This window comes from Amblyomma americanum, chromosome 4 (assembly GCF_052857255.1).
Source record: "Amblyomma americanum isolate KBUSLIRL-KWMA chromosome 4, ASM5285725v1, whole genome shotgun sequence".
Lineage (NCBI taxonomy): Eukaryota > Metazoa > Arthropoda > Arachnida > Ixodida > Ixodidae > Amblyomma > Amblyomma americanum.
In genome coordinates, this window is record NC_135500.1 from 191819748 (window position 1) to 191834558 (window position 14811).

Sequence of the window (14811 nt, forward strand, 5' to 3'; positions counted from 1 at the left end):
AGTTTAACTTCAAAGTGTCTTACAAAAGTGGCCGCCAACACGCCGACGCAGATTGCCTCTCGCGGCTGCCGCTCACGGTTACTACTTCCGATGATGAAAACTTCGATGACTATCTCGCTGCCGTTTCCCAAGAGTTTCCAGATCTTGGCACTTTCCAGATGGAACAACGCAAGGATCAGCACTTGGCGCCGCTTTTTGCCGAAGCCCGTGACCCGACATCCGCAAGCCCTCTCTGCGTTCGCGACGGTTTACTCTACAGAACGAATTACTCGCCTGGAGGTGCGCGCTTTCTCCTCGTCGTTCCGGCTACTCTGTACTCCTCTGTTCTGCAGGCAATGCACGATGACGTCACGGCTGGGCACTTGGGGTTTGCCAGGACCCTTAACCGCATCAAGGAACGTTTTTACTGGCCAAAAATGCGTCACATGGTTCAGCGCTACGTGGCCACCTGCGTGCAGTGTCAGCGGTTCAAGCTTCCCACGACTTCTCCGCCTGGACGCCTGCATCTTTTGCCACCTCCAAGCACGCCATATGAACAAGTTGGACTCGATCTGCTCGGCCCGTTTCCCCGCTCGTCCAACGGTAACCGCTGGATTATAGTGTGCGTTGATCACCACACCCGTTACTGTGAGACCGCCGCCCTACCTTGCGCCACCGCTGCTGAGGTCTCGCTCTTCCTTCTTCGTGCTGTCATCCTCCGGCATGAACCTCCTCGAGTTGTTATCAGTAACCGCGGTCGCCAGTTTACGGCAGACGTTGTGGAAGAGCTTCTGCGTTTTAGTTCATGCCATTTTCGCCACTCGACGCCGTACCACCCCCAGACTAATGGACTGGTTGAACGTACCAATCGGACACTCACGACCATGCTGGCCATGTATGTCGATTCCCGCCATAAGAACTGGGACGACGTGCTTCCCTTCATTACATACGCCTATAACACGTCGAGGCACGAAATAACTGGTTACAGCCCATTCTTCCTTCTTTATGCCCGTCCGCCTCGAAGCTCCCTCGACAGCATCTTACCTTTCTCTCTCGACACCGAGCCTTCTATTGCCAACACATTATGTCGCGCTGAAGAAGCCCGTCGGATTGCCCGGATACGCACCTTGGCATCACAGCATCGCTCTAAGCAGCGTTATGACCGCCGGCGCAAGGATGTCTCCTACCTCCCCGGTGACGTTGTATGGTTGTGGACGCCCCTACGCAAGCGCGGCTTATCAGAAAAGCTGCTATCCCACTACACAGGCCCGTTCATCGTTGTTGCTCGCCTCAATGACCTCAACTATGTCATCTCTCCCCAATCAACGCAAGGACGCCGCTCAAGGACAACCCAGGTCGTGCATGTCGCACGGCTGAAGCCATTCCACTCTCGGGACCCCGATTGATTGACTGGCCCAGAGGGCTTCGTCTGCGAACGGGGAAATGTCACGTGCTGCGCATGGGCTCTGAGGAATAAAGAAGACGTGCGGCGGCTGGAAGTAGAAGAGGAAGTCAAGGATCCTGCCGCCGGCGCACCAGGCTCCTCTCGACCTGCCTTGTAAATATTATTTGTAAATAGAACCTGTAACAATATATATATATATATATATATATATATATATATATATATATATATATATATATATATATATATATATATATATGTTATGGTGCTAGAGTTTATTGTATATTTGCATGTGAAAGAAATACTAATCCACTGCCATTCAAAAATGCATTTTCAATCACGCTGACAAAGTTTTTTTTTTCACGAGCAATCAGTTTTCTTCATTTCTGTGCGTGCAAGTGAAACGCAGTGTACCAGCAGTCGCATCAACAGCGTCATTAGTCCAAAAGTTCAAGAGGGATAGAATGGCGGCAGGCACTTGTCCACATTGACAAGATTGCGTAAATATTAGGTGTAATAGCTGGATTGATAGTGAAAGAGTGTTTTTATAGAGCCTACTGTTTATTTGGCCCCATCCAGCAGGTGATGAGAGCTTGAGCGGAATGATCAATTTAGATATCCCTTCCTAATCTGTATTTACTGATTTCTTTTTTGCCAGTGGGTTTGCAAAGTCATGAGTGCAGAGTTGCCAGCAGGCAGAAAGATGGATAAAGAGTAGTCTTTAGAACCTTCGCTTATTGCTTAGTGCCAACTACTTCGAACTCTCTTCCTGCGAGATCACGCCGGTTAAATTAATATTTACGGGAGAGGATACGTCAGAATTTCGTGGCACATTTTTTTTTTCTGACACTGGCTAGTAAGTCAACATAAAGGATTTCTTTTTCGCTTTTTCGCGACAGTTAGCTCGTTTATATTTTTTTCGCACAAGCGCGGTGTCTTTCCCATGCTACTTGTCTTTGGCTTAGTTTGGCGTTCGACAAAGACTTTTTTTTATAAGGCTCTTCAGATTTTTGTTAAACCAGTGATCGTTTGAATATGATTTCCCAAGAAGTTTTGGAATGTACGTTTTTTTTAAGCGTATCATCGTCGACTTGTACAGTTTTCAGTTTTCATGAACGGTGCATTTTCGACATGAATTCAGGAAATCAGCGAAAAAGCATATAAGTTCGTTATTGATGGAATCAAAGTTACCCCGCTTAAAGGCAGTGATTACATTTTTAGCAGGTGATCGCCTGTTCAGATGTAATGAGCTGCCAGTGGGCAGAAACATGTGATTCCTGAGTCCCAGAAGCAGGGTTACACTCTGAATACTGTCTAGCAAGATGCCACTGCTGGATCAAGCAGTGGGTTAAGCGATGGCTTGACGCATGTTGAAGTGCAGCCTTAATTCGAGCAATTGTTTCGATAGATTCTTTGGAGGGTTAGTGGCTAGATACAGAGAGGGAAGGCTAGTTTATATGTGGATAGTAAAAGTCTAGTGAAGTCAAGAATACTAGAGAGACCTGAGGAAGACGAAGGGAATCACCTTGTACACGCGTCTTCCCATAAGTCCAAGTGGGTCTTGATCGACGGCGATTATGTATTTGTTCAGAAGCAGCTCCTTCGACTCCTCTGGAATATCTCTGAGGTCGTTGGACATGATGAGCGGCGCTGCCATGATGGCCCAGTAGGCCATGTGTGCGCGTTGCAGCTCGATTGTGAGGCCGAAGTTCCCGATGACGAGCTGGAGAACAAGGACAAGACGAATAAGGTCCGAGCCCCTCAAGAGTGCATGCAATGTTATGCGTGTTGCCCGTACAGGAAACAATGATGCCTGTGCTCCCGTACCATGTCAGGGTCGTTCCATGCACCCGGTCCGGTCACAGCAGTCACAGGATCTTGGACGCTTGCTTCGTAGTTCACAATGTTGTAAATCTGCTGCCATGAGTAGTTGATGTCAAAGTAGTTTCTCCACAGATTGCAGTTTTTGGATATGTTCTTGTAGTCGGGCTAGAACGAATGGAAGCAGACAGCGTGCGTTAAAGAATCGCTGGGCATCGCACACCTTTATTAATGTTGTCAGCACTGTTAAATGCCGCATTTAATCGCGTATTCGTCCAGTGAGAAGTAAAATATAAATATTTGGTGTCCTCTTTTGAGGCTAACAATCACGGTTACTTTTTTAACCTTAGCAGATTTTTATTTTAAAAACTTTGAGAGATACATCGGTGCAGTATGTGCAGATGAACTGTACAGCAAGGCGGACATATTGTGCGTATAGAGCTCAATAATTAAACGATTAATTAACTAAACGTAACCAATCAACTTTTTTATTCTTGATTTTAAAGAGCAAAATTATATTTTGAAACTGAAGGCCGTCAGCATAGGATATGGGTCCAGTTTATAAATTTGCTTAAGCGGCGATCTGGTTCGAGATATCGAGCGTCAAAATCACGAGTATTAAAGCTCATTGAGATGCCTTTCTCGCGTTGCATGCTTATACAATGGTGTCGCTCGCATTTCTAATGCAGCAAATACAGGCATCGTTAGTGTATTTGATCACGTAGAAACACTTGAAGTGATTTCGGCAATGACACCACGCGCACTGACTCTATATTGAAAATGTGTAATGCGGAAAAACCGATTCAACGACCTTTCAAATGCGTATTTTTTTACCTTCAATATCCTAACCACATTGACCACTAATAACATTTAAAAACTGGGCTAACCTTCGATGCTGACAGCCTTCAATTTCGCAATATAATATTTTCCTTTGAAATCAGAAATAAAAAAGTTGATTTAGTTACTTTTGTTCATTAATCGTCTAATTATTTAGCTATATCCCGTACATTATATCCGCCTTGTTGTAAAATCTGTCTGCACAGACGGCGCCGATGTAGCTCTCACAGTTTTAAAATAAATTTATAAACGTTAAAAAAAAATCCCCTGATACAGCGCGGCCTGTGAACAATGGCAAATAGTCGCTGCGTGCAGGGCTATGTGCGCAAGGAAAATGCATTTAACTGCGAATACTGGCTTGTCTAAACCCTAATTTCGGCGCTTGGTTTTGGCTGACACTAATAGGCTGAGCGAGTCACGTTGCCTGGCAGGCTTTTGCTTTGAACAAAGCGCCAATTAGAGTATGTTTTCTTCTGGCCTCGCGAAAAGAAATATATAACTGGTGGCTCCCGTCCAATGCACAATTTCATTTAGCTATACCAACTGAACAAATATCACTTCAACAAACTTTTCAGGTAAACAAAGTTTGGACCCTCCCCCAAACGCCATTCTGTCCGGTGCGATTGACTTCAAGTTAAACGAAGTTCAGTACACTGTTACTTTGAGCAGTTCATCGAAAGCTGGGGAGCGCACTAAAGCACGGCTTACGGGTGAGCCTTCTGACAGACGTGCGGCAACTGCGTCCGCGAAACTGTGGACACTGCAGTTTTGAAATACCCGCATCGGTGGCTCAGCGGTTAGCGCGCTCGGCTACTGATCCGGGGAACCGGGGCTCGAAACCGATCGCGGCGGCTACGTTTCGATGGAGGCGGAACGCAAAAGGTTCCCGTGTGCTATGCGATGTCAATGCACGTTAAAGGTACCCAGGTGGTCAAAATTGTTCCGGAGCCCTCCATTACGGCACTTCTTTCTTTCTTTATTCTTTTCTCCCTCCTTTATCCTCTCCCTTGCGGCGCGGTTCAGGTGTCCGCCGATATGTGAGACAGATACTGCGCCATTTCCTTTCCCCGAAAACCAGTGTGCCTGAAGGCGGCACCGTCGACGGCATCATCGAAAACGAATTTTCCAAAATTCAATTTTGAAACTGCGCAACTGCCCCGCAGCGGTGGCTCAGTGGTTAGGGCGCTCGGCTACTGATCCGGAGTTCCCGGGTTCGAACCCGACCGCGGCGGCTGCGTTTTTATGGAGGAAAAACGCTAAGGCGCCCGTGTGCTGTGCGGTGTCAGTGCACGTTAAAGATCCCCAGGTGGTCGAAATTATTCCGGAGCCCTCCACTACGGCACCTATTCTTCCTTTCTTCTTTCACTCCCTCCTTTATCCCTTCCCTTACGGCGCGGTTCAGGTGTCCAACGATATATGAGACAGATACTGCGCCATTTCCTTTCCCCAAAAAACCAATTATTATTAAACTGCGCAACTCACGCGTCTTCGCTGCGACATACTTTCGCTAGTGAAAAGGGATGATTGGTAAATTGGTTTTTGGGGAAATGAAATGGCGCAGTATCTGTCTCACATTCGGCGGACACCTGAACCGCGCCATAAGGGAAGGGATAAAGGAGGGGGTGAAAGAAGGGGTGCCGTAGTGGAGGGCTCCGGAATAATTTCGACCACCTGAGGTCTTTCGGGGTACTGTAATTTTTGTGAGATGTGGGGCAGATGCTGCATATCATATGATATGGGCCTGCCAGAGAAATCCGCAAATAAAGAGAGTAAATCAGCCAACGAGAGTGGGCTGGGAGGCGGCCTCGTCCGGCTTCCTGGACCTGGAGTCCCAGAGGGCTCTGGTCCAAAGAGCGCGGGCAGCGGCTACGGCCAATGGTGTCCCTGAATGAGGACTACCACCCAGGCGAGGGAGCGGCGAAACCCTCCACTCTCCTCTAAAACCGGCCCCAGTGCATCCAATAAAGTTTTACCGCCACCACCTGAGGATCTTTCAACGTGAACTGACATCGCACAGCACACGGCCGCCTTAGCGTTTCGCCTCCATCGAAACGCAGCCGCCGTGGCAGGGTCCGAACCCGAGAACTCCGGATGAGTAGCCAAACGTCCTAACCACTTGGCCATCGCGGCGGTTTGAAACGGGACGCCATGGTTGAAACGGGATACCATATCTTTTTTAGGTTGTTATGGCTACGCAGGTGGCTTAAGACTTGAGAATTAGTAGTAGAAAAAAATAACACATGAATTCAAGGAAAAGCAGGGCTATTCTGTTTGGAGAAGATGAAAGTATTTGCTCCCTACAGGCATTTACACAATAAGGTAGAACGTACAATTGTTGGTGGGTCATCATGTAATAAACCACACAGCAAGACGGGATCGCTAAAGAAAAAATATTGGAAGAACATGTGTTCGTTTTCGTCCAGTCTTTTCTTCTCAGTGTCCCGTATTGCTGCGCGCTGTATTACATGAAGGCGTTTGTACCTCAAAGGGTGCATAAAAGCATGCATCAACTCGCTCAGTTAAAAACGGAGTCAATATTGAACGCCAGACTTGAGCATAAAGTTACCGCATTTTATCTTAAGTGCTGAGTCCACAATGCATGCCTGATCGAAGTTTTCAGTACTGAGAAATAAATGCCACTAGGAGCCACTTAAACGCGTTACATTTGCTCCGGTTCAGCAAAATAGCCGCTGCGTGTTTTTTTCAGGAGCGAACTCTTACTTATGCGAACCCTCATGACCGCTTAAGTAGTATTTTGCTGGATTTCTCTTTCTGATTGCAGCCAGGCAAGCATTTTTTATTGAGGGTTTGTCAAATTGTAAACACGACTATCAACCCAACCGCGAATGGTAGTTCAATTAAATCAGCATTACCAACATTCCGGAAATGATCTGGTAAAAAGGCCATTCGCAAGAGTACACCATGTCCCGTCCAGTGTCACGAAGAGCCTGGCCCATTTCCGGATACACTGCAGAAAAAGGATTGTGCACTGTAAGATATGTACTCATACGTGCTTCAGAATGACTCCTGTGGTAATGATCATGATGATCCACCGAATATTTTCGTTCCTTGTTGCGTTAATTGGTCGATCAGTTAGTTTTCAAAGTATCTATCTGATTGATTGATTGATTGATTGATTGATTGATTGATTGATTGATTGATTGATTGATTGATTGCATATGGGAGCGCACAGAGAAATCAACAACCGATTAATATGGACGAATACTATCTTGTTTCCGAACACGCGGTGTCCACTACCTACAGACGCGGGCGGTCAGGGCCTATACACAGATGCTTTGTTCTTCATTTGTTCCTTGCTGTACCATCAGAGAGTATGCAGTGAATGCATGTGCGAGATATGAATTCATCCCTTTAGCACGCATGTACAGCACAATCGCAGGCTACCGCTGCATGATTTAGTTGCGATTACAAAAGGATATGCCGCGGCAACACCACTAAAAAAACTTACCCGGGAGACGTGAAATTGCCAGTTTAAAGGATACTGACGTAAGTGTCACGGTTTTGTCTGTGTCGAAGAAAGAACTGTTATTCTGCCTTCGCAGTAGAGATTACATGCGCACGCTCCGCTTTCTTGTCCCTTTTCAGCTCATGGTTTTCGTGCCTCGACGCTTAAAATTTGAAGAGCTGAGCTTTGCGGCCTAGCGAATTAATCGGTGAGGGCTTTTCTGCTTCGTTAAAGGGTCAACCTTAGCTGAGTAAGCTTTTGCTTACAGTAACTAAAAGTGTTCCATGAAGCCAGTTTCACATGCTGCGATTTCCGTCCATCTCGGCCTAACCGCCGACGGCTTGCGACGGGTTTCCCTCCGGTTGGAATTCAATCGTACGGTCGGTGTGACCGCTCTGCGACTAACCGGTGGGAAGCGCCGTGACTTCGTGTCACGTGCGGTCACGTGGTATGTGACGACGGAAGCAGCGGCAAACTCGAGGGACCAGCAAACCTGTTTTGCCACTCAAACCGAATTTACAGGGCATGCGTTGCATGAGAAAACATTCACTCAAAATCGCACAGTGGCATCAGCGACTGCGCCGAATTTTTTCGCTCTGGTCGCAGCATGTGAAAGGGGCCTAATGGCTGATTCACATGCAAGCGACTGAGCGACTGAGCGGCGCGTCGCAGCGAAAATGTACAACTTGTTGGAAGCTCGCCGCTCATCGCCGCGACGATTCAAAACAGGTTTTTCCGCCGCCGCGGCAGGATTCGCTAGCATTTTGCTTGCATGTGAAACAGGCATAAGGCGGTGGCAGTAGCTGTCTAGCGCTGACGCTTTCTATGTCGATTTATTATAACACAGCTGGTATGACGTCATACTGCGCGCCGCGCCATCTGCGGCCGATTTTAGCTCCACCACATGCTGCTCCTCGGAGCTTGGCGATGACGTCATACAAGCTGCGCTCCGGCTCGTCACGGGATACACACGAATCCACACGGGAAGACCTCCGTAAAACAGCTCTCACTGTAAAAACTATAGACCATTTATAGCAAGTACACCCTCGACCGCCCAAAAGGACTTTGTCCTTCAGACAGCAGTTTCACTCACAAGTGTCCATGTCCGAAGCCTTTGCATTGCAGCCGTCCACCTTGACGTAGTCTACTTTCCAGTCAGCAAACGTCTGAGCATCGGTTGCGTAGTGTCCATAGCTTCCGGGGAATCCGCCACAGGTCTTTGAACCGATGTCAGCGTAGATGCCAAATTTGAGGCCCTTCTTGTGAACCTTAGTGAAAGATTCGGAGAGAACGGACCACTAGAGCGGTGTGTGCTTCATTTCCTTATTATACGAAACGCTTGTTCGCCAGATTAATAAAAGGCAATTCGCCACTTTCTGACTTTTTCACTCTCCACATGGCTGACTACCCTGCCAACAGGAAAGAATACGTGTAGGGCAAAAGTGTACTCCTTTGCTTCTTGTCATGCAATCCGAACCAGTAACGCATCAAACGCAACGGCGCTGCCTGTCGTGTTTCGTAATTTTTGACAAAGACCTCCGGACAATTTGCGTAATTCATAAGTCCTGAACAAGTTCACGCACACGAAAAGTAAACGGCTCTTCACTAGGTCAGTACACCAAAAGCATGTCTATAGATAACGCATTCGTGAGCACACCTCCTCAACGAGCTTCTTCATTCCTTCCGGAAAACGTCGAGGGTCTGCAAACAGCCTCCCTTCCACGTCTCTGTTGGTGGCGCTCCAGCAGTCATCGATCATCACGTACTCGTAACCGGCGTCTAGATATCCGTCCTCGACCATCTTGTCTGCCATTTGTAAGATGAGATCAGACCTGAAAAGCACGTACGAAATGAAAACCTTGAGTAGCAGTCCTGGGCAAGGCATTAGTTCAGCATCATGCTCCCTGTATGACTACAAACTTTCCCCGAACGGTAGGCCAGAATGACAGTGCACCTTTATACGAACCTAAACACATGCCCGAGTAATACGCTCAAGCTGAACTTTCCGGATAGATTCAGTGCATTTCGTAACAATGCAGCTCAGTGCGGACATTTCTCGCAACCTGTATATGGAGCGATGAATGCTTTGCATAGGCCTAGCACAGCAAACTGTGCGCCCAACAGTACGACACAAATTTCAAGCCGTTTTTAATTTTTCGTGCCTTATCCGAAAGTCTGCGAGTATAGGTTCTTGCACAAATATCACTTGACCCAAAGATTCAAACAAAATGGCCCACCGGGAGTCTTAAGTAGTCACAAAACTAGAGCGCGTGGTTTCTGATCGTTCCAAAATGTGTTTTCTGTCTCCCGTCCGCACCCATGGCGCTAATCCTGTAGCATTCAGAATTGTTCTTGCGCGAGCTACGCCATCTTGGTTTTCTCAACTCTGATACATTGGAAAGCACATTCCTGGAACTTCGCATGTTGCCTATTACTGCTCAAAAGCAGGCTGTGGAAAATGACGTACGGCACAATGACTGCGCTACAACGCATTCAGTCCGATGTATCAGAGCCAGCAAAGGAAAACTTCATAGGTAGAAAAACAGAAAACTCCCCGCGGTATTAGCTAGGAAAGAGCGAAATCAACGTCGTCAGCATACGGTTCACCGGACGGCGCATTCCTCCTATTCGAAGTACAAGCTTGGGCGATGAGCTCATTTAAGGTAGTGAACTACACCTTCCGGGGAAAAGCCATCCCCGCGGTTGAACGGTTAATACAGGTAGCGGAAATGTATTACGCCACAGCGTATACAGCTCATTCGGTCGAAAAGCCGTCGGCGTAGTCGGCACCGCGCGCGGGTCGGAAATAACCGATGGCAGCGTAAAAGAAAAAAAGTCCTATCACGCCAACCGTTTGCCGCAGAATGTTTCGGATGGTGCAATACGATTCAGCGTTTCGTGCAGCCTACACTTACTATAGTTAAGTTAGAGCCTAGTTCACGGCAGGGATCCGAACCAGCGACCTATAATCGGGGGCTGCGCAAAAAAAAATCGTATCATGGTAATTTGGGGTTCTAATGATTGATGATTGATAGCTGTGTGATAGGCAACGACGAGTTAAGGAAATCAGTGTAATTAATCGATAAATTAAAGAAATTAAAAATGAAAAAATGAAAAAAGGGGGTTCAAAGGTGTCAAAATGCTCAGAATAAAAAGCCTAATCCACTACGCTGTCGCGTCATAACCTTAAAGCGGAGCTTAAGTGCCCTCTCCATTTTTTGCTGCCGGCATTTCTAATAGCATTAATTCAAGAAAAGCAGCTCTTTGTGTCATTTTTAAAGGGACACTGAGAATAACACCATCCATTTTTTTTGTTTTGTTTGTTGACGTTCAAACTGATAGTCCAGCCGCAGAGAAAAGCTTCTACTAATTTATGACAAAACGTGGCCATGCACACTGGGTACGCTGCAGCTACAAACCTGGATCGATCCAGCCGTAAGGCACTGCAGCGCGTTCAACGAACCATGCGCAGATTACTGCTTTCTCAAAACATTCAGTTCCGGAGTAATCCCCATGCGCTGGCAAAGCTCTGCTGACCGTGCAAGTGTAGCGGGATTCCATGCACTGTTCTCCTCTACTGTTGTGCCCGCATCTTATACACCTTTACGAGTCCTTGCCACGCGATACACGCTGTGTATAAATTAACACAACTGCTTCCTAATCCACGCAATGCAAGCTTTTTGGCGAAATGGGTAATGCAGCAATTAACGCGACAGCATTAAGGTTCCTGTTCTGCAGAAAATCCTGCGTCGGCGTCTCCGGCTTTGTGAGCGAAAAATCCCCTTTGACACTGCCTTTGATTTGATTCTTTTAGAAAATTTTAGCTCTTTTCGGATTGTCTCCTGATTACGGTTTGTTCTTGTGTTCACTGCGTAGCCGCGTTAACTGTTGGCCTCCCTATGTATTGTATAAGCTTTTATCTGTTTTTAGAATGTGATTCTGTTTTTGCTTCTGTGTTTTTAGTGCTTTTTGCATGCCCGTTTTCCATGACTTTCGTTTTCTTGACACCGCCCTTTGGCCTCACTATTGTTGTCCGTGCAGATCAAAAAAACCATACTTTTCTTCTAGTTTCTTTTGCATTTTGCTTTTGGTATACATTGGCTTCCTGACCGACGCGTGGCCTGTGTTATGGATTTATAATGCGGTCGGTCGCTTCAGAATAAATAGTTGCTAGTCAGCGCCCGTCCAGTCTTCAGTGTTACTTGTGTATTCGTGTCGTTTTTTGCGTTGCCCTCTTATGATTCAAGTGTGAACCAACTAGCTCAGACGAAAATTTTAATGAATACTTGAGTATAAAAGCTGCAGCTTAAAGTGTCACGCACCATTTCCGTGTATAAATCAATTGGGTGGTTATATTTAGTGTGATAGCAGTACCACTGGCACTAGCCCGAAAATGTTGGCGTTGCCTGTGCGAAGCCTCGGTGAGTGAAGTATTCCCCAGGAAAATTATTTCGCGTATGTGAAATTTCGGCTTAGAGTAAAAGCATCAAAGTAATCACCGGGGATAAGATCTACTGCTTGCGCAGCTTTCTCGCATCAGCTTTCATGATCGTCTTGTCAACTTCTTTTTAAACGCGATAGCTTTAAAGGTCCCGTTTCCCAGAAAATCAGGCGTCGGCGTTGTCGGCGTTGAGCGAAAAATAGGGAGGCCCAGGTGGCCACCCGACGGAGAAGCAACCTATAGGTGTGCCACCTAGGTCGCGTGACTTTGTGACATCATCACAGCCTGCCCACCGGATTGTGACAAATTGACTACCGTGGCGACGTGGCTGTTAAATTAATGGTTGATCGCGAGAGGTTGCTCGGAAGGAGCAACTTGGGTCGTACAAGACCCACCGGTTGAGTTGAGTTGAGTGGTTGTAAACTACCGGTGGGATTAGCCTTGCTGTTGCTGCCGGCAATTGCTCCACCGTAGCGTCACTTAAATAGAAATCACAGAAACACTGTCCGCAAAAACCCAAATAGACACTCCTGAGGTCACCATGTGGAGGCCAAATCCGTGTCCTGCAGGTAAAGTAGAAGAAGGCGAGAAGCATCCCTTCTACTCGACTGGCTCCCGCGCGGGAAAACAATGTCCTGAAGAGAACTGTGAGGAACTCCTGCCTTCTTGAGGGATCCGAATAACACAGCCCGTTCCGCGTTGTACAAAGTACAGCACAAGAGGTAATGTTCTATGTCACCCACCGGTGGCAGCACCTGCCATCGTAGAGCAGTGGCGCATCCCTTAACCGCTTCACCATTGCGCAAGGAGTGGTGTGAGGACTCCCGGGGACATATGCATGCAAAGCTGAGAATGACCAATTCCGCACACATGGGCACTAACTCATTAACCCTATCGCGTCATATCCTTAAGGCGGTGCTTAAGTGTCCCCTCCAATTATTTTTTTCGCGCGTAAAGTGCATTAGATTGATGGATGTTAGGAGCCTCCGCTTTGAAACGGGGAAGAGGTGGGGGGGGGGGGGGGGGGGTGTGCCACCATGTTCGGTATATTTTTTTCTTGATATTTCTACAACCAATCTGCCAAACTCGTAACAGCTAGAAATTCTTCGTTCTTTTTTTGTAACAAATTCTAGTGACTGCTGCGCTATTCCAATTCTGGACCCTAAATTCTTATCTAATAGTTATTTCCCTGCTTTTAAGCCACCAATCCTTCAACCGTATTTTTACTAATGTGCACGGCAGATTAATTCACATTACATTCGCTGCCTGTAAAGCGCACAACCAGCGCCACTATTGGCCAGTGCGAGGACCGCAGCATTCGTTCGGTTAAAAGACAAGGCATCCTTGCAGTTCTGCCCGTCTGTATACCGAAGGAAAGGCCACAAAAGCGCGTATATAGTCGCAGACCATTACTCACGTGAGGCAGTTCTCGCTACGGCCCAGCGCACACTCGTTGCACATGAACCGACTCCATGTGAGCCAGCCCATGGGAGGCGTCAACGCGAGCCCGTTGTCCAGGCACCTCACTCCAGTCACCAACAAAGCGAAGGCGCCGAAGCAGAGCGAGACGGCAGCGACTTTTGAAGCCATGGGATAATCCTTCCGAGCCGGAACTGTGCCCGCGAACGATCGGCGAGCGACTGAGCGACTCACAAAGTCCTCTTATCTAAGCTTTGGAAGCGCGGGTCGATCTTGTAATCGGGAAACGTCGGCTCCGAGCACCGAGGTCGCAAGTAAGTGGTTTGATTACGACCGTGGCCGCCCTCGACTCCTTATCAGCTGGCAAACAAAGGGCTTCGGTTCCACGAAGGTTTTAAACACGTGAGAACCTTGCGGTATTCGCATGGAGTGGTTGAAGACAGAGAACTATTGTTTGAGAAATCACGAATTTACGTTTAAAAAAGTAACTATGAAGTGCGTGCGAAAGGCAAACATAGTCTACTTCGGAGCAAAAAAGTGAATAGAAGTAAGTTGCACCGTTGCACATGATGCGCTTGGCATACACAGTGCGCAAGTGCAGCCGAGAACAATCAAAAGCCTTGGTGATAAAAGAACTTGGCAACAACTGCTTATGGAGGTGTTTCAGGATTAGGAAGTGCATCCTATAGAGTTTTAAATGGCAACTACTTAACGAAATTGAGCGCCGTTTGAGTAAAATTCAAGGCTTTAGTGGGGTGGAGCTACCGCAGCGCCTTGCCTAAAGAGGGGAGAGGTATACCCTCTACTTTTCCATAGGAGCAACGGAGCGTCACCCCAAACGACTCTCTCATGGCCATAGTTATGAGTGCACTGACATGCAAACTTTGTGCCCACATGACGACGAGCGCAAGGCTTATTTTTAAAGGCACGGCTGAAATTACCGCATGTAGAGCACTCTGCACCAGCACAAGAAGAAATAACCGGACATGAAACATGAATAAGTGGACTAGGTGTAGCGTTAGCGGACGCAAATAATGGACAGCAAGGAGCGAAAAAATGAAACTGACACTTGATCTATCGACGTAGTCGAAAATGCCTCTGGATAATATACTTTGCTTCATAAGAGGGACGGTGCACTTCCAAAAACCAAGCGGCGCAAACTTGCAATAGTGCAAGATAGCTAACTGTAGTATCATCGTGAATGATAAGAGCACAGCTCTCCGGGCTCCGCATTGTCGTTTATTGTCACGGGTGATATGGCGGTGGCGATAAAGATGAAATATAGAAGTTTCGCGACATACAAATTCGCAAAAATAAACAACACCGCTTCAACCATCAGCTAGCGAAATTTAATTGCGGGCAAGAACGTAATGTACTTGCCTGCAAGCAGGGCCAAAAAAGCTTTATGGGAGTCGGTGCTAGGACCTCGTGAAATTGAGCGCT

At 47.2% G+C, this 14811-nt stretch overlaps 1 protein-coding gene across 1 annotated transcript in view; it reads right to left on the reverse strand.

The window, feature by feature from the left end:
- LOC144128897 (alpha-galactosidase A-like) overlaps positions 1-13617 on the reverse strand; it is a 15564-nt gene extending 1947 nt beyond the window's left edge. The window contains exons 1-6 of the mRNA XM_077662680.1: positions 13367-13617; positions 9166-9340; positions 8602-8776; positions 6916-7010; positions 3212-3373; positions 2910-3107 (exon numbers count right to left, since the gene is read on the reverse strand). Of these exons, the coding sequence (XP_077518806.1) occupies positions 2910-3107; positions 3212-3373; positions 6916-7010; positions 8602-8776; positions 9166-9340; positions 13367-13539 (978 nt within the window). The 5' untranslated portion in view covers positions 13540-13617. The remainder of the gene's footprint in view (positions 1-2909; positions 3108-3211; positions 3374-6915; positions 7011-8601; positions 8777-9165; positions 9341-13366) is intronic.
- Between the last annotated feature and the right edge of the window lie 1194 nt (positions 13618-14811).